Here is a 22,158-nt window from a genome sequence, read left to right on the forward strand (position 1 = left end):
CAGCCCGCCTTTGTAAAAGGAGCCCTAAATAAAATATCAGATGGCAGGGAAATGGCAAAGAAACTGCAAAGAGTCCAGCAGGATACAAACCCATGACAATACAATCAGAGAGAAAAAAAAGTGGGATAGGACAATGGACTTTCAACTCGGATCACAATGTTCGAAGAACCAGACCACAACCGTCAAGTCAAACATGATCAAACCCGTTTATTCAAATCCAAACCCAACACAGCACTGTGTTTCAGCGTGAACAACGCCTGCATCAGGGGTATTATAAATAAACAGACAACCAAAATTATAGAAAAAAAACTGCAATCAAATACAATTCAAGATATAAAAATATTAAAAAATAACAAATGTCAAAATCTTAACAACCCAATGATTACAAAGCACCATCTACAAAATGCAGCAGAAGTATACAGCAATGATAGAGAAATTATACATATAAAAAATATTTGCTGTATATTATAAAACATTTACCGAAATATATAAAAATACAAATATGACCATGCAACACAAGATAAAATGCCACATCACATACAATCACACCCAAGTCCCACTCTTCTGTTGTGCACATAACTTTTTCACCCCCTTCGGCTTTTTGCAATCCAAAAGCATGACCTTCCATTTCTTAGCATTAAATTTTGGCTGCCACATTTCAGACCATTCTTCAGGCTTTGCTAGGTCTGTCTTCATGCTATTCATACCATCCAGGATGTCTACTCTATTGCAGATTTTGGTATCATCCGCAAAGAGTCAAATCTTACCTAACAGCCCTTCAGCAATATCACTTATAAAAATGTTCAAAAGGACAGACCCAAGAACAGAACCTTGAGGCACACCACTGGTAACATCCCTTCCTCAGAGTGATCTCCATTGACCATTACCCTCTGTCATCTTCCACTCAACCAGTTTCTGACCCAGCCCGTCACTTTGGGGCCCATCCCGAGGACACTCATTTATTAGACATCTGTGTGGAACACTGTCAAAGGCTTTGCTAAAATCTAAATACACCACATTTAGCACACTCCCTCTATCTAATTATCTGGTCAACCAGTCAAAGAAATTGATCAAAACTGTCTGACAAGACCTACCTCTAATGAATCCATGTTGCCTTCGGTCCTGTAATCCACTGGATTTCAGAAACTTCACCATTCTCTGTTTTAAAAATGTTTCTGTTAAGTCTGACTTCTGTGGTAAGCAAATGAATGGCCTGTAATGTCCTACTTCTTCCTCCCACTTTTTTGTAGAGGGACCACATCTACCCTTCTTTAGTCTTCCAGTACCACTCCTGACTTTAGAGAAGCATTGAAAAGGTCAGTCAACGGAGCCACCAGAACTTTCCTAAGTTCCTTTAGCACCCTCAGATGTACACCATCTGGCTCCATTGCTTTGTCTACCTTTAATTTAGCTAGCTCCTCATAAACAGAATCCTCTGAAAATCGATCAGGTTCTACCACTACTCCATCCCTATTTGTGTTTGTCTTCTGTGGGCCTCCTCCTGGTGCTTCAGCCGTGAACACAGAACAGAAATATTTGTTAAGCAATTCAGCCTTTTCTTTATCAGCTTCTACATATTTCTCCCCTTCACTTTTGAATCGCACAATGCCACTTTTGTACTTCTTCCTATCATTGATATATCTTGTTTCCCCGTTTTACCGTGTCAGCTATTTTTTCTTCCATTTGTATCTTTGCTTTCCTGACTACTCGACCAGCCTCTCTCAACTTTTTCAGATATTTTTCCCTGTCTTCCTCTTTCTGCAATCTTTTGTAGCTTATGAAAGCTAACTTCTTATTCCTTACCTTCTCAGCTACTACTTTTGAGAATCAAAGCGGCCTTCGTTTCCTCTTACTTACTTGTCTCACAAAAGGTCTTTCAACCTTAATAATAGTTCCTTTCAGTTTTGCCCATTGCATTTCTACTCCTTCCAGATGTTCCCATCCTTGACATAATTCCCCAACCAAACAAATTCATTTTTTAAAAGTTTAGAATAGGGGTGCCCACACTTTCTTGGCTTGCGAGCTACTTTTAAAATGACCAAGTCAAAATGATCTACCAATAATAAAATTTTAAATAACACAAAGCACACTGTATGCAGAGAAAATGTTAATTATTTATATTGGGGGGGGGGGGGGTTCAAAGAGGTCAAGGCAGATGACTTTAAAATATGCATGTCACCTCAGTAACAACGATACAAAAACAGACAAATATACCCCTCCCCTTTTACTAAACCGTGATAGCGGTTTTTAGCACAGGGAGCTGCGCTGAATGCCCCGCGCTGCTCCCGATGCTAAAAACTGCTATCGTGGTTTAATAAAAGGGGGCCATAGTGGAAGTCGGGGAGGAGCCTAGCTAAGATGGTGTCCTGAATGATCTTAGTGAAACACTGTAGAATCTTTTCCTAAACCAATGGTCAAAAGGAAATCTAAGACCCAGGTTTTTTCTTCTGAACCCGGGCAAATACCTCATCAATCAGGTCCGATGGATGCTTTCGTTGAGAGGTAGCCTAGAGTGGAACCAGATGAGAAAAAGTCCTCGGCTCGAGGCAAGAATCAGTTAGAGGACTCCCAGGCTTCCTTCGAGGCAGTCAGCCTCTCTCCGGAGGAGTGAGGAGTGCTAATGCAGCCACACCCCCAGCAGATGGTGTTAAGCACGGCAAGTAAGACAGTAATGTCGACAGACAGCAGAGAGGTAGCAGAACTTGCTGTACAATGAGCATCAGCTGTTTTCCAAGAACAAGTTTCACCGCGTGAACTCCTGGAATTGGCGGAGGAATTGCAGAACTTATCTTCAGTAGTTTCCTCAGCAGGTACTGTGAACTCTAAATTGACTGTGGTAAATTTTGTGATAGCTCCTTTAAAGAAACTTCCAATGGTAGACCTGAATTCTATTTGGGAAGCGATTTCTGAATTACAATCCTTATTGGGAACTCAGATGAAGAGTTTAACTACTTACTGTTCTGGAATACTATTAGAATCGTGGAATACTCAGCAAAGAATTGAAAAAATTGAAATAAATTTAGCTAAACAAAAAGTGGAATCTATGGGGATACAGAATCAATTATTGATGAAAGATAATGGAAATACAGTGGAACCTTGGTTTATGAGCATAATTCGTTCCAGAAGTATGCTCGTAAACCAAATTGCTCGTATATCAAAGCGAGTTTCCCCATAGGAATGAATGGAAACTCGCTTTGATTCGTTCCACCAACTCCCCCCCCCACCCAAGGCTACCGGCGCTGCTCCAATCCCCCCCCCCCTTGAGGCCATGGCCGATGCTCCATACCCCCCCTGCAATCCAGCATCCCCCCTCAAGTTGTGTGTCCCCCGCGATCTTACATGCTCCCCCAAGCACCAAAACGATATCTCTTACCCCGATTGGGCACCGGCACCAGCACCAACGCACAGGACATGCCAGTGCCCGAAGATCCTCTCTCTTCTGTGCTGGGCTGGGCGGTGCATTGGCAATCCTTCCTCTTGCTTGTGCTGGGATGGAGTGGGCTTTGAGCATTTGCGCATGCTCAAAGCCTTCTGGTCTCGCTCTCTCCGAGATTCTCAGATTCAGAATCTCGGAGAGAGCGAGACCAGAAGGCCTTGAGCATGCGCAAATGCTCAAGGCCCACTCCGGCCCAGCACACGCAAGAGGAAGGATCGCCGATGCACCACCCAGCCCAGCACAGAAGAGGGAGGATCTTCGGGCACTGGCATGTCCTGTGCGTTGGTGCTGGTGCCGGTGCCCAATCGGGGTAAGGGATATTGTTTTGGTGCTCGGGGAAGCATGTAAGATCACGGGGGGATGGGATGCCGGATCGCTGGGGGGAATGCCGGATCGCGGGGTGTGGCACTCATAAATCGAGTCAAATTTGCTTTCCGAGGCACCGATTTTATGAATGTTTTGCAAAACACTCGCAAACCGGTACACTCGGAAACCGAGGTTTGACTATATTAACTTTAAATTAAAAATATTGGAGAACGCATTAAGAAGAAATAACTTGAGACTAATTAATTTTCCAAAATTAATAACTATATCCGCGCTTGATATGTTCAAGAGGTATCTTACAGAGAACTTGAAGATTCCTCAAAATGCGTATACCCCAGTTTCAAAAATTTACTATCTCCTGGAAGGGAAGAAGAAAACACCTGAAGATCAACAAGCCCCAGAAATGGACGTTAAATTTAACAAATATTTTGGAGAGTTCAGACTCTGAGCAGATGAGAGTTGCTATACTTTTTGTCCAGTTAGCACTGGACTCGGACAGAGATTGGCTTTTGAAAATCTTTTTTAAGTATAAAGATAAACTATTCCTAGATCAGAAAGTTAGAATGTATCCGGATGTTTCCAGAGTTACCCCCAAAAAGATGAAACAATTTCTCCTTTTAAGGCCTCAGGTCTTGGTACTTTTATACTTAGGTTTCCATGTAAATGTTGTAAGTTCCAAGGAGTTAAAAAAAAAAAAAAAAATATATATATATATTATTATTTTTTGAGTCATCGGAGCTTTCAAGGTTTATAATGGGTAAATATGTGATTTCTGCAAGTACCCCCGCAAAATCTCAGGAGGAAGGCTCAAAAATTTAGAACTAGATTAGCTATCAGGAACGCTATTCAGTTTTCTTATGAAGATTTGATAATAATTATGATTTATCCAACTTTTTAAGCTATCTCCCCTACATATTATGGACTAACAATTGAGCAATGTTTGTTTGGAAGTTCTTTTCTTTTTTGTAAAGATTTAAGACGCTGCTTATTTGGAATGATGTTTGTGAGCATATAAATAATTGAAATGTAATAAAGATAAGTTTTGTGGTTTTTTTTGTTTTGTTTTTTAAAAAAAGGGGGGCCATAGTGCAAAATATAGACAGCAGATATAAATTCGGACACATTTTGATCACTAAATTTAAAATAAAATCATTTTTTCCACCTTTGCTGTCTGGTGATTTCATGAGTCTCTGGTTTGCACTTCCTTCTTCTGACTGTAAATACCAGACCTCGTTCCATTCCCCAACCAACATCTTTGTTCCTCCATGAGTCCAACTTTTCCTTCCTCTCTCCCTGCCCCTCCCCTTTCTTTCCTTCTTTCTCCGCCTCCAGGCCAGGCGCGTACAAGTGCCAGGCCCACAGCCTTCCCACCCCGATGTCAATTCTGATGTTGGAGAGGAAGTTCCGGGCCAGCCAGGCAACGATTGGCTGACTTGGAACTTCCACTCTGACATCAGAATTGATGTTGGGGTGGGAAGGCTGTGGGCCTGGCGCTTGTATACGCCTGGCCTGATGTCGGGGAAGCAGGGAGAACAGAACGCAAAGGTAATGCGAGTATCGTGATCGATTCACGTTGACTTTGCCCAAAAGGTCAATTGTGGTCGACCTTTTGGGCACACCTGGTCTAGAATCTTTTCTTTTGAATGAGCCCTCTTTAAACCCATCTCAATATTAAACTGTACTATGCAGTGATCACTGGATGCCAGATCACCCACTGTAACATCAGAAACACTTTCCCCATTTGTAAGCGCTAAGTCCAGTATAGAAACATAGAAACATAGAAGATGACGGCAGAAAAGGGCTATAGCCCATCTATTCTGCCCACTCTAACAACCCCACCCCCTTGAATTTACCCCCCTAGAGATACCACATGTGTATCCCCTCTACATTTTTTACCTCCCTAGAGATCCCACATGTGTATCCCATTTCCTTTTAAAATCCGGCGCGCTGCTGGCCTGAATCACCTGAAGCGGAAGTTCATTCCAACGATCGACCACTCTTTCGGTGTCGCCATGAAATTTCCCACCCCTGATTTTCAGCGGATGTCCTCTTGTGGCCGAGGGACCTTTAAAAAAGAAGATATCATCCTCCGCCTCAATACGGCCGGTGATATATTTAAACGTCTCTATCATGTCTCCTCTCTCTCTACGTTCTTCGAGTGAGTATAGCTGCAATTTATTCAGCCTTTCCTCATACGGGAGGTCTTTGAGTCCCGAGACCATCCTGGTGGCCATTCTTTGAACCGACTCAACTCTCAGTACATCTTTTTGGTAATGTGGCCTCCAGAATTGTATACAATATTCCAGATGAGGCCTCACCATGGATCTGTACAACGGCATAATAACTTCGGGCTTCCGGCTGATAAAGCTTCTTCGGATACAACCCATCATTTGTCTTGCCTTTGATGAAGCCTTCTCCACTTGATTGGCAGTCTTCATGTCTTCGCTAATGATCACCCCCAAATCACGTTCCGCCTTGGTCCTAGCTAAGGTTTCACCATTAAGTGTATAAGTTTTGCATGGATTCCTGCTGCCGAGGTGCATGACCTTACATTTTCTAGCATTAAAGTTTAGCTGCCAAGTTGAGGACCAGTGTTCCAATAGAAGTAGGTCCTGCGTCATACTATCTGGTAAAGTGTTTTCACTTACAATGTTGCATAGTTTGGCGTCATCGGCAAATAATGTGATTTTACCCTGAAGCCCCTGAGTCAGATCTCCCACAAATATGTTGAAGAGGATCGGGCCCAAGACCGAGCCCTGCGGCACTCCACTGATCACCTCTGACGTTTTTGAAGGGGCACCATTCACCACCACTCTCTGAAGTCTACCGTTTAGCCAATCACTGACCCATGTAGTTAATGTCTCTCCCAGTCCCATTGATTTCATCTTGTTCAATAGTCTGCGGTGCGGGACGTTATCAATAGCTTTACTAAAGTCCAAGTAAACGACGTCTAGGGACTCACCCACATCTAGTTTCCTTGTTATCCAGTCAAAGAAACTAATTAGATTGGATTGGCAGGACCTGCCCTTGGTAAATCCATGTTGGCGGGGATCCCGTAGATTCTTCTCGTCCAGGATCGTATCTAATTTATGCTTAATTAGTGTTTCCATGAGTTTACTCACTATGGATGTGAGACTCACCGGTCTGTAATTCTCAGCCTCTGTCCTGCAGCCCTTTTTGTGGAGTGGGATTACATTGGCTGTTTTCCAGTCCAAGGGGACTCTTCCCGCCCTCAAGGAAAGATTGAAGAGCACAGACAATGGCTCCGCCAGGACATCACACAGCTCTCTTAAGCACCCTGGGGTGTAGATTGTCCGGTCCCATGGCTTTGTTCACTTTGAGTCTTGATAGTTCGCAGTAGACGCTGCTGGGTGTAATCTCAAAATTCCAGAACGGGTCTTCTGAGCTTTGCCTTGCTTGCAATTGTGGACCGGACCCTGGCGCCTCGCAGGTAAAGACTGAGCAGAAGTATTCGTTTAGTAGTTCGGCTTTCTCGGAATCTGATTCTGCATAAGTCCCGTCTGCTTTCCTAAGGCGTGCTATCCCATTTGTTTCTTTTCCTATCACTGATGTACCTGAAGAAGGATTTATCCCCTTTCTTAATGTCCTTTGCTAGATTCTCTTCTATTCGAAGCTTGGCCTCTCTGACTGTCATTTTGACAGCTTTGGACCTGGCCAGATAGTCTTCTTTGACTGCTCCTCTTCCTGATTGTTTGTAGGAAACAAATGCTTTTTTCTTGCGTGAGTTCCATTACCAACTGGTAGAACAGCTCTCCTTGTAGAAAATCCAGGATATCCCTACTTCTAGAAGACCCCACAATAGGGATACCCCAATCAACATCTGGCATGTTAAAATCACCTATGAGTAAAACTTCCCCTTTTTTTAGATACTGTATATTCTGGAAGTCTACTGTTAAATCTCTGTCCACTTCTTCCATCTGTGAAGGAGGTTTGTATATCACACCAATGTAAATATATTTACCATTTCCTCTTTCCAAACTGATCCACAGTGCCTCTTCCTTACCTGCATATCCTGCAATTTGTTGACAGAGAATGTGGTCAAAGCTTAGCAGGGTTTATAAATGGTTTGGATTATTTCCTAAAACAAAAGTTCATAAGCAATTATTGAAATGGCTTGGGGGAAATCGACTCCTTATTTCCAGGATAAGCAGCATAAAATCTGTTTTACCCCTTGGGATCTTACCAGATTTTTGTGATCTGGATTGGCCCCTATTGAAAACAGGATACTGGGCTTGTTAGACCTTTGGTCTGTCCCAGTATGGCAATTTATTATGTATCCTGTTTTTCCTGAACAGATTATAGCCCAGTGTGTGGGGAGTGTGTGGCGTAGTGGTTAGAACTACAGCCTTAGAACCCTGAGGTTATGGGTTCAGATCCCTCGCTGCTCCTTGTGACCCTTGGCAAGTCACTTAATTCCCTCATTGCTCCAGGAACACTAGATAGAGTTTGAGCCTGCCGGGACAGATAGAGAAATATGATAAAGTACCTGAATGTAAACCACTTAGGATATAAGTGGTATATAAATGATTAAATAAATAAAATAAATATATCCTAGTCATCGTTCTCCGTGAACCATGTCTCTGTGATTGCCACTATATCCAACTCATCTTCTGTTACAGCTTCTAGATCCAGGCTCTTCAGCCTGGAAAAGAAGGCTGAGGGGAGATATGATTGAAGTCTACAAAATCCTGAGTGGAGTAGAATGGGTACAAGTGAATTGATTTTTCACTCTTGTCAAAAATTACAAAGACTAGGGAACACTCAATGAAGTTACAGGGAAATATTTTTAAAACCAATAGGAGGAAATATTTTTTCACTCAGGAAAAGTGTTAAGCTCTGAAACGCATTGCCAGAGGTTGTGGTAAGAGCGGATAGCATAGCTGGTTTTAAGAAAGGTTTGGAAAAGTCCATAGTCTGTTATTGAGATGGTTATGGGGGAAGCCACTGCTTGCCCTGTATCAGTAGCATGGAACACTACTACTCTCTTTGGGTTTTTGCCAGATACTAGTGACCTGAATTGGTCACCGTGAAGACAGGCTACTGGTCTAGATTGGTCTGACCCAGTAAGGCTTTTTTTTAATGTTCTTATGTACTGTTCTACTTGCTGTACTATTTGATCCAACAATTTTCTGCTGCTGCCTCCCTTTGCATTATCTTGTCAAATTTTCCCATTTTTAATATTCTCTTCTCCTCCAAAGCATACTTAATTGGATCATTGCAATCACCACTCTGTGCTAGGAGCCATGTAGCATGCTACGTTTGCAGTTCACAGAACTTTGGTTCCTGGCTCCTTTTGTGCCATGCTTAGTTGTCCCAGTCACTCCCAAAGGCTGGGAATGCTGCTTTCTCAGCACCATCCAATCTGGGGAGTAGAAATCCCAGTGTGGGATTTGAGCCAGAGACATAGTAACATAGTAGATGATGACAGATAAAGACCCGAAAGGTCCATCTAGTTTGCCCAATCTGATTCAATCCAAAAATTTGTTGGTTTTTTTTCTTCTTCTTCTCCTTAGCTATTTCTGGGCAAAAATCTGAAGCTCTGCCCGGTACTGTTTTTAGGTTCCAACTACTGAAGTCTCCGTCACAGCTCACTCCAGTCCATCTACACCCTCTCAGCCATTGAAGCCCTCCCCAGCCCATCCTCCCCCCAAACAGCCATATACAGACACAGACCGTGCAAGTCTGCCTTAGTTCTTCAATATTTACTATTATTTTCTGATTCTAGATCCTCTGTGTTCATCCCATGCTTTCTTGAACTCCGTCAAAGTTTTCCTCTCCACCACCTCTCTCGGGAGCGCATTCCAGGCTTCTACCACCCTCTCCGTAAATAATTTCCTTACATTGCTCTTGAGTTTCCCACCCTTCAATCTCAAATTAAGATCACTACACTGGCATGTGAACCACAAGACTAAGCTGTAAAATTGACTGTTGGAAACACTATGGGGAAGATTATCAAAGCTTCCTGGTTTAAAAAAAAAACCAACAAAACGGGCTGCTGTCCAAGCCATTCTTGTAATGATTTTAAGGCTAGTCATGCTCCAAAACCAGCGCATGCAAATGAGGTTCGCGGAGCATAGGTTTGCTAAATTTACTTGAGATGAGTCACTGGTGGTAACATCATGACAGGTGCATAATACACCCACATAAAAAAAACCCACCAAAGATCGGCAGAAGAGATGCCCACTCTCCTGCTGTGTTGCACAACCACCCAACACCCTCTGGCATTGAGAGAAATGCTCACTCTCTCCCACTGCGTTACACAACCTCCCAACACCCACCCCTGGCAGCAGAAGACATACCTACTCTCTCCCGCCATCGCCCAACCCCCCCCCCCCCCCCAAGCAGCAGGAAAGATGCTCACTCTTTCCCGCCATTGCCCGACCCTCCTCTCTACCTTATTTAGGAAGTACGGATAGAGGATGCCTATCTGCTCTGGCGGGCCTTCCCCTTCCCGGTGCATCTTCGAATGCGCCGGGGAGGGTCCTAAGGCTCTGATTGGCCCAAGTGGCTTAAGGCCGCTTCTGGAGCAGGTAGGCATCTCTCTGGCTAGACTTGCTGAATAAGGTAGGTGGGGGTCTTTGGGGAGCACAAGAGGAGTTGTGTGTGTGGGTTGGAGTTGGGCGATGACGGCGGAAAGTGAGCATGTTAAAGGCACATTTTAGTTTTGAGAATCTTCCCCCTATGTTTGTAAGTAGATACTTGGGTTAATCATTTCTGTTCCGTGCCTATGATTTACTTGTCTAGCTTCTAACAAGTCACTTGTATGGTTTATGCTAAAATAGTTTATCAACGGTGTTTGTAAACGCATTAAATCGGTGGTACATTTTAAATGTTTGAAAATCATGCCATCAGCAGTAATTCCTGTTCTCTAGTAGATTGTATTTATTTATTCTACTTATTAATTGCCTAAATTCCCAAGTAGCTCTAGGCAATATACAAAGAACGTGAAAGCAATAAGATTCCTAAAATATAAAAAAAAATAAAATGAAGAATAAAAGGTAATCCAGAAGCAGCTCGGTGAAGATTACAATTTTGAGATTTATCATGCAAGAACATACTTAATGTTGAGCAAGTCAAGATTTATATACTAGGAGAGGAGAAGTGGGCAGTAATATTCAGAATCATTGAGAAGCTGATTTGGGTTTCTATTTCCAAGATCAAGTATTAGACTGTTTTATAATTTTTCTTGCTTCTACCCTGTATGTTTCTGAGATCCTTAGGTTTGCCGCACTGGGAGGGACTCGGTCAAAAGAAAACAGTGACATGGCCATTATATCTGTTTTGGCAAATCACAACGGGGTCCTTTTACTAAGGCGCGCTACTGTTTTAGCGCATGCTACATGCTAACGTATTCATTATAGTCTATGGACGTGTTAGCATTTAGCGCAAGCTAAAATGGCTAGCGCGCCTTAGTAAAAGGACCCCTATATAATCTAAAGCAAGGATGTCCAACCTTTTGGCTTCACTGGGCCGCATTGGTCGAAAAAAATGTTTCTGGGGCTGCACAAACGTGCAAACTCTACAGCAAGACAGAGGAGGGAGCTGGCAAGACAGTAAACACCCGGGGCAGAAGAGGAAAACACTGCATCGTCCTCAAACAGGGCCGCACAAAATACTTCACTGGGCTGCATGTAGCCCTCGGGCCGCAGGTTGGACACCCCTAATAAAGCTTGGGAGGTCAATACTGCTAAAAACTGTGGTGCTTCGACAAGTCTTAAGAAGTTTTATTCTCTGTTTAAACAATTCCATAACACTAAGGATTGTTTAATATACTTTTAAATATTTCTTTGTTTAATAGATAACGATCTTGGTCTTTTTTTTTATTTTTAGGGCAGAATAAAACCATAGTTACAAGAAATTCCAGAGATAATGGCCTTCAAAGATCTGACATCAAGAGCAGTAATACTTTATGATGAATGGTTTAAAGATGCTGGTGAGTACTGGAATACAAGATTAGTTTATTTTATGCTGGATCCAAAAAGAGAAAACAGTCTGTGATCTCGGGGGGGAGGGGGGAGAAGAGTATCATTATTGTATATTTCATTGTAATTGAGCAACAATGTTTTAAGCATAGTGAAGTACAGAAAGTTATGGGTTAATTAGGGAAGCCATATAAGAAATTGTAGTCAAAGCAAGAAGGCAGACACAGATGCTTCAAATAAAGATGAAATTATATAAAAGGACCAAGAGATGTCTAGCCCAGGAGAGCTGCTAATGTATCGGCGATAGATACAGAGATACCTGACTACAAGAAATTGAGCAAAGTTAAGACTGGTGAGTCTGATGTTGGTGCCGGGCAAAATGGTAGAGACTATTATAAAGAACAAAATAACAGAACATATACATAAGCATGGATTAATGAGAGAAAGCCAACATGGATTTAATCAAGGGAAATCTTGCCTCACCAATCTTCTGTATTTCTTTTGAAGGGATGAATGAACATGTGGATAAAAGTGAGCCAGGTTTGATATCAAGTATTTGGATTTTCAAAAAGGCATTTGACAAAAGTATGTCTGAAAGATTTCTGAGGAAATTAGAGTGTCATGGGATAGGAGGTAATGTCCTATTATGGATTAAGAATTGGTTGAAAAACAGAGAGCAGGTTTAAATGGTCAATATTCTTGATGGAGAAGGGTAAATTGTTGGGTTCACAAAAGGTTAATCAACTGAGAAAAGGCCCTTATTAAGATAGCTAGGATTTACTTATAACATATAAATGAAGGAAAGAATCTCAGAATTGCCACCCCAAGGATCATAATAATATCATCCATATAAGGAATCGTGGCATGGGTATCTTTCATTGATCCAAAACCTTCATAAATAACCGTAACATAATCTTATCACTATTTAACTAATAAATGCCTTCACTACTCAATGAGTTTAACATGTATCTGACCTATTAAACTTATTTAAATTTTTTCTTTATATCCTTTTTCTTTTTTTCTATTCACTATTTAAAAAACTTAGTCACTATATTTTAATAACAGAACTGTGCAAATAGCAAATCACAGAACTGTGCAAAATAGCATGTCTAAAGTGCAAAAATGCAATAACTGTGCAAATAAGCAAATTAAAGCTTTGACTGATATTATATTTAAGCCACAAATAATTTATTCTGCTTATTTGCATTTTTGCACTTTAGACATGCTATTTTGCACAGTTCTATGATTTGCTATTTGCACAGTTCTGTTCTTCAAATATAGTGACTAAGTTTTTTAAATAGTGAATAGAAAAAAAGAAAAAGGATATAAAGAAAAAATTTAAATAAATTTAATAGGTCAGATACATGTTAAACTCATTGAGTAGTGAAGGCATTTATTAGTTAAATAGTGATAAGATTACGTTACGGTTACTTATGAAGGTTTTGGATCAATGAAAGATACCCATGCCACGATTCCTTATATGGATGATATTATTATGATCCTTGGGGTGGCAATTCTGAGATTCTTTCCTTCATTTATATGTATAAGTAAATCCTATCTTAATAAGGGTCTTTTCTCAGTTGATTAACCTTTTGTGGATCTAGTTATTTGTGGTTAATCTTTCTCTTTTTTGTATTATTTTAAATTGTTGGGTTCACCAAGTGTCAGTGCTGGGACTGCTGCTTTTTAAGAATTGCCGCTGCTGGGTCAGACCAGTGGTCCATTGTGCCCAGCAGTCCGCTCATGCGGCGGCCATTAGGTCAAAGACCAGTGCCCTAACTGAGTCTAACCTTACCTGCATATGTTCTGGTTCAGCAGGAACTTATCTAACTTTGTCTTGAATCCCTGGAGGGTGTTTTCCCTTATAACAGCCTCTGAAAAAGCGTTCCAGATTTCTACCACTCTCTCGGTGAAGAAGAACTTCCTTACGTTTGTACGGAATCTATCCCCTTTCAACTTTAGAGAGTGCCCTCTCGTTCTCTCTACCTTACTTAAGACCAGCGGTCTCAAACTTGTGGCCCTCCAGGTGCTATTTTGCGGCCCGCGGTCTGAAAGCGATGATCAACTGCTCCCTTGCTGCAGTTGATTGTTCTGGTCATAGCTGCGGCCGGCGGCGGCTCCTCGCGCCATCCACACCAGCATTTCTCTTCCCCCTTCCCTTTCTTGTGGAGCAGCAGCATGTCTGGCTGGCTCCCTTGTTCAGTCGATCGTTCCATTCAAAGCCGCGGGTTGCGGCTCCTCGCGCTATCCACTCCTGCATTGGAAGCCTTTCTGACGTCTCAACATCAGAGAGGCTTCAGATGCAGGCGCGGATCTCGCGAGGAGCCGCCACCCGCGGCTTTGAACGGACCGATCGACTGAGCAAGGGAGCCAGCCAGACACGCTGCTGCTCCACAAGGAAGGGAACGGAAGGGGAGAAGAAAGAGAAATGCTTCTGCTACATAGGAAAGGGGGACCCTAGGGAAATGCTGCTGCCGCTGCTGCACAGGGAAAGGGGAGGGAGGGAAGGGGGAAGAGAAATGCCTCTGCTGCACAGGAAAGGGGGAAGGGAAATGCTGTTTCTGCTGCTGCACAGGGAAAGGGAGGAGGAGGGAAAGGGGAAGAGAAAGGCTTCTGATGCACAGGAAAGGGGAAAGGGAAATGCTGCTTCTGTTGCTGCTGCATCCAATTGGGGAAAGAGAGGGAAGGAAGGAGAAGGGAGAGGAGAGTAACAAGAGAAGCCAAGTTCAAGGGAGGGAAGGAAAGGAGATACCAGACCATGGAGGGGGACATGCTAGGGCATGGGGGAGGGAAGGAGACAGATGCCAGACCAGGGGAAAGGAAGGAAGGAGGGAGGGAGAGAAAGGAAGGAAAGAGATGTCAGACCATGGAAATAGGACGGAAGAAGAGAGAGATAGGAAAGGAAGGGAAGACATGGAAACGTAGATTTTGAAAAGAAGGCAGAAAAATTTAATATTAAGTTAATGCCAAAGATGGATGCGAGGCAGAAAGTGAAGATGGAGAGAAAAACAGTCAAAGGACAAGAAGGCCCTGGAAACATAGTTAAAAGCACAGAAAAATAAAGTCACTAGCCAATAAAGGTAGGGAAAATGATTTTATTTTCAATATAGTGATTGAAATGTGTCAGTTTTGAGAAAGAAAAGTTATTAAACTTTAAATGTGAGGGCTGCAGAAAAAATAGAGTACTTGGAGGGCCACAGAAAAAATATTTAAAGTCTTATTAAAGAAATGACAATTTTGCGTAAGGTAAAACTCTTTATCGTTTATCTATCTTTCCTTTAACTGTTAAAGGAAAGTTTTTTTATAAACTATAAAGAGTTTTACCTCATGCAAAATTGTCATTTCTTTAATAAGACATTAACTATTTTTTCTGTGTCTCTCCAAGTACCTGCAAATCCAAAATGTGGCCCCACAAAGGGTTTGAGTTTGAGACCACTGTTTAAGACCATTCAGTGGTACACAAAACCACTTAAAAATATAGCACTATATATGAAATTTAAAATATATAAAAGCAAAACATTAAGTCTAAGAAAACCATGATGATAAAATCAGAAAAAGTTAAAACACATACTAATAAAGTTGAATATTATCTGTAATGAATTAACAATGCAGAGTACAGAGGTTAGATGGCAGAAAGAAAGGGCGCTTGTAAAAGTGGAGACCCTATTTCTGCCAAACCATTCCCTAACACGTACAGAAGGATACTTTTGATGATGCACAGGCTAGACAAATATAAATTTATGAATTTACGTGGAACACTAAACATTTTTGTAACATAGTAGTGTTGGCTCAGGTTAAGTAGCTGCTGTTTTTCTTCCAGATCCCAGAGTAGAAGATTGGCTATTCATGTCCTCTCCTCTGTCACAGACCATTATCATTGGAGCCTACATTTACTTTGTGACATCTCTAGGGCCAAAGCTCATGGAAAACAGGAAACCTTTTGATCTCAAGAAAACAATGGTGTTTTATAACTTCAGCATAGTATTTTTCTCCTCCTATATTTTTTATGAGGTAAGTTATTTTAAAACATGTAGCTCATAATATAATATTTGAAATACATTTAATTGTCCAGGAGCTACCTGTATAAATTTAAGGGAGGCATGACATTAGTCAGGGCTATAGCTACCATTGAACAAGCCAATGGCAGGGGTCCATCTGCAGCTGAACCCTCCCTTTCTCTCTCCGTCCTGGATCCAACATCTTTCCAGATCCTCAACTATCCAATGGTTCTCCAAATGCTGCTGTGGGTTGCAGCAGAAACAACACAGAAAGCTGCCTCTCTGGCTGGCATTGTCCCACCCATGAGAAATTGCATCAGAGAGGCAGAGAATGCTGGATCTGCTCACCAGGGGTGAGGGGAAGCAAAGGGAAAGAGTAGGGAGAAGGGGAGATAGAGAGAGACAAACATCCTAGACAAAGAAGGAGGGGGTATAGAGAGAGGCAGACATCCTGGACCAAGGAGGGAATGGGGGAGAAATGCTGGATCATGGGGTGGGAGGTGCAGGAGGAAATGGAGAGAAACTGTGCATGGGGAGGGACAAGGAGACTGAAGAGATGTTTGTTTATTAAGATTTTTGATATACTGCTCCCGCATTTTACTGACATAAGTTGCTGGCCATAGAAACAGGGACATATGGACGATGCTGGATATAAGGGGGAGGGATAGTGACACAGATGGGGATGCTAGACAGAGTAAGATAGGGATACAGAAAAGAGTTCCTGAACATGAGGGAGGTTAGGGATAGTGACACAGAGGCTGGACAGAATGGATAGGGCTGCTGAGGAAAGATGGATAATGAACATAGAGAAGTAGTGTCAATAGTACAAGAGACCCTAGAGACAATAGAGAAAAATACACTGGGACTAAAGAAATGCTCAAAGGTTTAAAGAAAAAAAAAAAAAAAAGTATTTTTTGTTTGACTTTATAAATTATTATGTCAGCTTTGGGAAATGTGCATATCCAATATTTTGCATTTTAGTGTCTATTACTGTGACAGGTACAGTATGTTTGCGCTTTTGCAGGGTTTGTTTAAGGACATCTCCCCCTCCCCAAGTTCCCACTATCTCAGGAGAGGTAGTGTTGGGGGGGTTACTGTTCCCTCTAAGCCAGTGGTCTCAAATGCGTGGCCCGGGAACCACATGTGGCCCGCCAGGTACTAATTTGAGGCTCTCGGTATGTTTATCATAATCACAAAAGTAAAATAAAACAGTTTCTTGATCATATGTCTCTTTAGCTATAAATTACAATATTATTATTAAGACTTAGCCAAAAGGAAAGATTTATAAAGTATAAAGAGTTTTACCTCATACAAAATTGTCATTTCTTTAATAAGACATTAACTATTTTTTCTGAGGCCCTCCAAGTACCTACAAATCCAAAATGTGGCCTTGCAAAGGGTTAGGGTTTGAGTTTGAGACCACTGCTCTAAGCTGAGCAGCTCTCCAACTGTATTGCTGCCAGTGGGGAGTGGTGCTTCACTATTTTAATTTCATTCGCTAGTATTAATTCTTCGAGGGCCCCTAGGCATACAAGTGCACTAGGCCCCCCAGCCCTGCCCCGCCCACATCCCACCTCTACCTGCCTATGCCCCGCCCTCATTTAATTACCTGTTTTCTTATTTACTTCTTTTTTCCACTTGTATTTCTTTATTCTTTTATTATAAAATTCAAAACAACAAAGATTACCATACCAGTGCCAGTGTACAGTTTTAGTTCTATGCAAGCCCCAAACATCTTTGAACAAATCCCCCCTTCCTTCCCACCTATTGCCCAGGACTTTAACTCTGAACCCTTTCCATACGTATACAAAAGTGTTCAAATGCATTGTAAAGCAATAATACTATCCAAAACATAAGTCTGTATTAATCACCAAGTTTGCAACTCCTCTCAACTGCCTCACTCTATGTTGTCCAACTTTAATCCATATGTATGTATAAACAACCAAATCTGTAACTTCTCTGGTATGTTCCACTCCATGTATGGTAATTTGTAACAAAACAACAAGGCAAATGATCTATCAAAGAATCCAACGTGGAACAAAAGATCAGCAGACAATAAGGAGATTGAAATCAAGTTTATTCAAGGTGATCCCAGGAGCCATGCCTGATGCATTTCGCCAAACAAAGCTGGTCAATGCTAACAGAAAACCATGTCTTTCATACACACAGGACACAGAACCACCCTCATCCAGTATGGAATAAGTAATCACAGAATACCCTCCTCCCCCCCCTTTTTTTTTTTTTTTTTTTTTTTACAAAAGCACGGAAGAGGTTTTTAGCGCTGGTGGGCTGAATGTTCTGCGCTGTTCTGACGTTCATAGGAATTCTGTGACCATCGGAATAGTGCAGAGCATTCAGCATGCTGGCTTGTGCTACAAACCGAAGGAACTGTACAGTTTAGGGGGTGAAGAAACAGTGATGCATATCCCCCAATATTGAATAAAATATAAAGATAGCAGATGTAAATTTGAAAAAAGAGAAATAACAAATCACTTTACAAATTAACAAATAAAACTAAAACAAAAAATGGAAAATAAGATCATACCATTTTATTGGACTAATACATTTTTTAATTAGCTTTCAGAGGTCAAACCCTCTTTCCTTATGTCAGTAAAGTATTACAGTATCCTGATCTGACCTGACCTGAGGAAGGAGAATTTGGTCTCTAAAAGTTAGTCAAAAATTTATTAAAATTAGTCCAATAAAACAATCGCTGTATTTGCATTTTCTATTTATCAACATTTATCAACACAGCTATTTATCCTATAGCAAAAAAATTAAAAAATAGAAATTTTTTCTACCTTTTGTTGTCTTGATTTTCAGCTGAATTATGTGTTTGGGTCTTCCCATTTGCACTAGCGTTCTCCATCGTTTATTATAATCCACACAGTGAAAAGCTTTGATGTAGTCAATGAAGCAAAGGTATGGGAGTTTTGGTATTCTTTGCTCTTCTCCAATATTCATCTAATATTGGACTAGGACTCGAGCACAAGTTGATGGGACCTAACAACCTTTGTCTCCCAGTTTCTGCTTTCTTCATCTTGTCATTTTCTTCCTTCATCCACTGTCTGCGCCTTCCAGAAACTGTCCGCCAACCTCCTTTCGTCTTTCCATTTCTCCTCCTGCCCTCCCCCTGCCCCCTTGGTCTGGCATCCATTTTCTTCCCTCTGTTCCCCTTATGGTCTGGCATCGCTCTCCTTCCATCTTTCCTTCCTTCCCCCTCTCTTCTCATTTCCTCCACTCAGATCTGATATTTCTGTCTCCCTCCCCCTTTCTCCCCATGCTCTGGCATCTCTCTCTTCTCTATTTTCTGCATCTGTCTAAATTAAATTCTCTCTTATTATTCAGTCCTCAGTTTCCCTTTTTTAATTGTGTCTACCCATAGATTGCCACCCCTTTCCTTCACCCTGCCACTATCTCACTAACTCTCTTCTTCCCCCATCCAGTATATGCCCTTTTTCTTTATCCCATCCTTCCATCTAGAATGTGTTTTCTCCACTTCCATTCAGCATTTGCTGTCTCCTCTGAACTGATATCTGTCTGCCCCCTTCTCTCTCTCCCTCTACCCCAGGCCCATCTCCCTCCCTTCCCCTCCCCTTTGCAGGTCACCACTCACCTATGTTTCCGCTTTTTTTTTTTCAAACGGGGACAAGTAAGATCAGAAATACACCCCCCCCCCCTAAGAGCAGCAATGCCCCCATCCCTCCGGCATCAACGGCACTTAATAGGGCAGAGAGCAGCTGCCCTACCGTCTCCCTTCACCTCGCCTTTTTTTTGTAAACAGCTAAGGCCCCCCCTCAAGCAGTTAAGATCGGCTAGGGGCCCTCCTCCCCACTTATGATGAGCTACGCTTCCCCCCACTCCAGCATCAGCGACACTTATAAGATCGGCAATGGGCTCCCCGGTATCAGCAACAAGTAAGATTCCATCCGGGCAGTTCGCGTCGGAGGGGAAGCTTTGTGTTGAGCACCGCATTGCCGATCTTACTTATCCACAATGTATGTGGTGCAAATCTATCTCATGTATTTTTATTGTGGATATCCTGAAAACCTGACCTGCCTGTGGTTCTTGAGGACTGGAATTGCCTACCCCTGCCATAGCCTAATATATAATTAAGCAATCTTAGGGGAACTTTAGTGTACATATTCCAGCTCCCATAACAACTTAAAAAAGAAATCACCAATATTAAGATGCAGGCAGCAGTCCAGCAGCAAGATGGGGGCTATCCAGTCTTTTGAACTGAGTGTCGCATAGAAACATGATGGCAGATAAAGGCCATATGGCCTATCCAGTCTGCCCATCCGCAGTAACCATATTTCTTCCTCAATTAACATTGAGATCCCACGTGCCTATTCCATACTTTCTTGAATTCAGACACAGTCTCTTGTCTCCACCATCTCTTCCGGGAGACTGTTCCATGTATGTACCACCCTTTCTGTAAAAAAAAAAAAAATTTCCTTAGATTACTCCTGAGCCTATCACCTCTTAACTTCATACTATGCCCTTTCATTTCAGAGCTTCATTTCAAATGAAAGAGACTCGACTCATGCACATTTATGCCACATAGCTTCTACATACTAGTGCTGCCCGATTCAGGGAAAAAATTTTTCCATTTAGCCTATTAAAATCAATTTTTCTTAAATTTCGATTCACTTTCCCCACCCAAGCATGCATTAATTTTCTTTCCAAACGTCTTTGCGGGTTTATTTTGTAGCCTCTTCACCCACCTCACCCTCTCTAACCCTACGCTGGCGCTGTAGTGCAAACAAAATAAACCAAAAAGACTTTTCCTCTCTGATAAGTCCTAGTTTATGCTTGCTAACACTAGCTCTGACAGGATACATTTCAAATTTCTACCTTCCTCTGCCATATCCAACATTTCTGTTTTTCTCACCATCGACCATCTCTCTCTCGCTCTCCCTCCCCCCCCTTGTGCCCTGGGTCAAACTTCTCTGTTCCCCTCCATGCAACATCTCTCCCTTCCTCCCCTCCATTATCACCTGCAACATTTCTTTCTCCCCATATACCATCTTTCCCTGCCCTCTACCCTATGTCCAACAATTCCTCCCACCCATCCCCCTGTGCAGTAGTGTTCCCTCCCATCCCCGTGAAATCTGATATATCTCCAGGCCTCCTAAAGTGGCGGTGAATGGCTGGCAAAGGCAGCACTGTGAACAGGCAGCTTGCGGTCTGCCCTACCAGGACTTCCCTCTATCATGTCATTAGTACCGCGGAAGGCGGAAGGCCCCGGCAGGGCAGGTTGCAAGCTTCCTGTTCAGAGCGCTGCCTCTGTCGGCCGGCCACCGTCACTGCTGTTTTAGAGGCCCGGAAGTATATTAGATCTCATCGGGGGTGGGGGGATATTGGATCATTGAATCCTTCACTTTCTGCCCTATTGAAGTAAATCGATGAATTGGGCAGCATTACTGCATATCCACCTGCTCGTGGATTATATACCCTGGATATCTGTAGTGTCTCAGCAATTATTTTAGCTGATATTCGCCAATCTGCCAAATCAGGTCATGGACATGGTCAACAATTTCAGGAGTTGATGTTATTTGTGGCCTCTCTTACCTTGCTGTATCTTCAGTCTCGAAATCGCCATGCTGGCAGTTTGCACACCACTTCTTCACTGGGGAGTATGATGGGCATTTGCCACTCAATGTTTGCATCATATATTCATGGATTTCTTTTGGAGTTCTCTTCTGCAGGAATAGGAACTTCATAATGGTTTGGCGTTCCACACTTAAATTCCACACTTTTCTTTGACAAGGTTCAATAAATAAATGTCAAAACATAGCAGTACGATTCTGCAAATTGGCATTTTGCAAAATAAAATAATGTTCTCTTCAGCTACAGTGGCAAAATAAAACTTAGCATTTAGGAAGTTAATTGAGCTGAGAACTTTTCAGCACCCCCCTCATAAAACCCCTCTCTGAAACGTAACAGAAATAGAGGGTCCATTACAACAATTAGTATGTAAACGGCTCTGCTGATATATTGAAGGGTGGTGTAACAAATGACTAATAAGCATAAGCATAAAGCATTAACTATGTCCTTTGAAGCTGATTATTCATAATATCCTAAAACAGGGTACAAAATTATTCTAGTAGATTTGAAATGAGTAGTTCTTCACACAGTGAAGCTTTGTAGAACTGTAGTATGTAACTTTGATGTAGCTGTTCAATTTAGAATCTTCAATAAAATAAATTCTTCTAAAAGTGTTATAGATGCATTCATTATGACTAGTGAAATTAACATTGACCCAAAATTGAAAGAAAATAGAGGAAAAGTATTTTGAACTTAACTCAAAGATGATGAAATCTAAGCATTGTTGATACTTTTGCTTCAATAAGCTGCTGATTCTAATAGTATGAAAAATTCAGCAGTAATATTTTGGGTTCCTGGTCAAAAGAGAGCTTTTCAAAGCTGAGGTTTAATCATAATGTTTTCTGAT

The 22,158-nt window shown here is 41.9% G+C and overlaps 1 protein-coding gene across 2 annotated transcripts in view; it reads left to right on the forward strand.

The window, feature by feature from the left end:
* The window catches only part of ELOVL7 (ELOVL fatty acid elongase 7), a 161,620-nt gene that overhangs the window by 58,257 nt on the left and 81,205 nt on the right, over positions 1-22,158 (forward strand). For both annotated transcript variants that reach the window (XM_033930599.1, XM_033930605.1), the window contains exons 2-3: positions 11,612-11,714; positions 15,524-15,714. In XM_033930599.1, the coding sequence (XP_033786490.1) occupies positions 11,651-11,714; positions 15,524-15,714 (255 nt within the window). In that variant the 5' untranslated portion in view covers positions 11,612-11,650. The remainder of the gene's footprint in view (positions 1-11,611; positions 11,715-15,523; positions 15,715-22,158) is intronic.

Source organism: Geotrypetes seraphini, chromosome 1, assembly GCF_902459505.1.
Source record: "Geotrypetes seraphini chromosome 1, aGeoSer1.1, whole genome shotgun sequence".
NCBI lineage: Eukaryota > Metazoa > Chordata > Amphibia > Gymnophiona > Dermophiidae > Geotrypetes > Geotrypetes seraphini.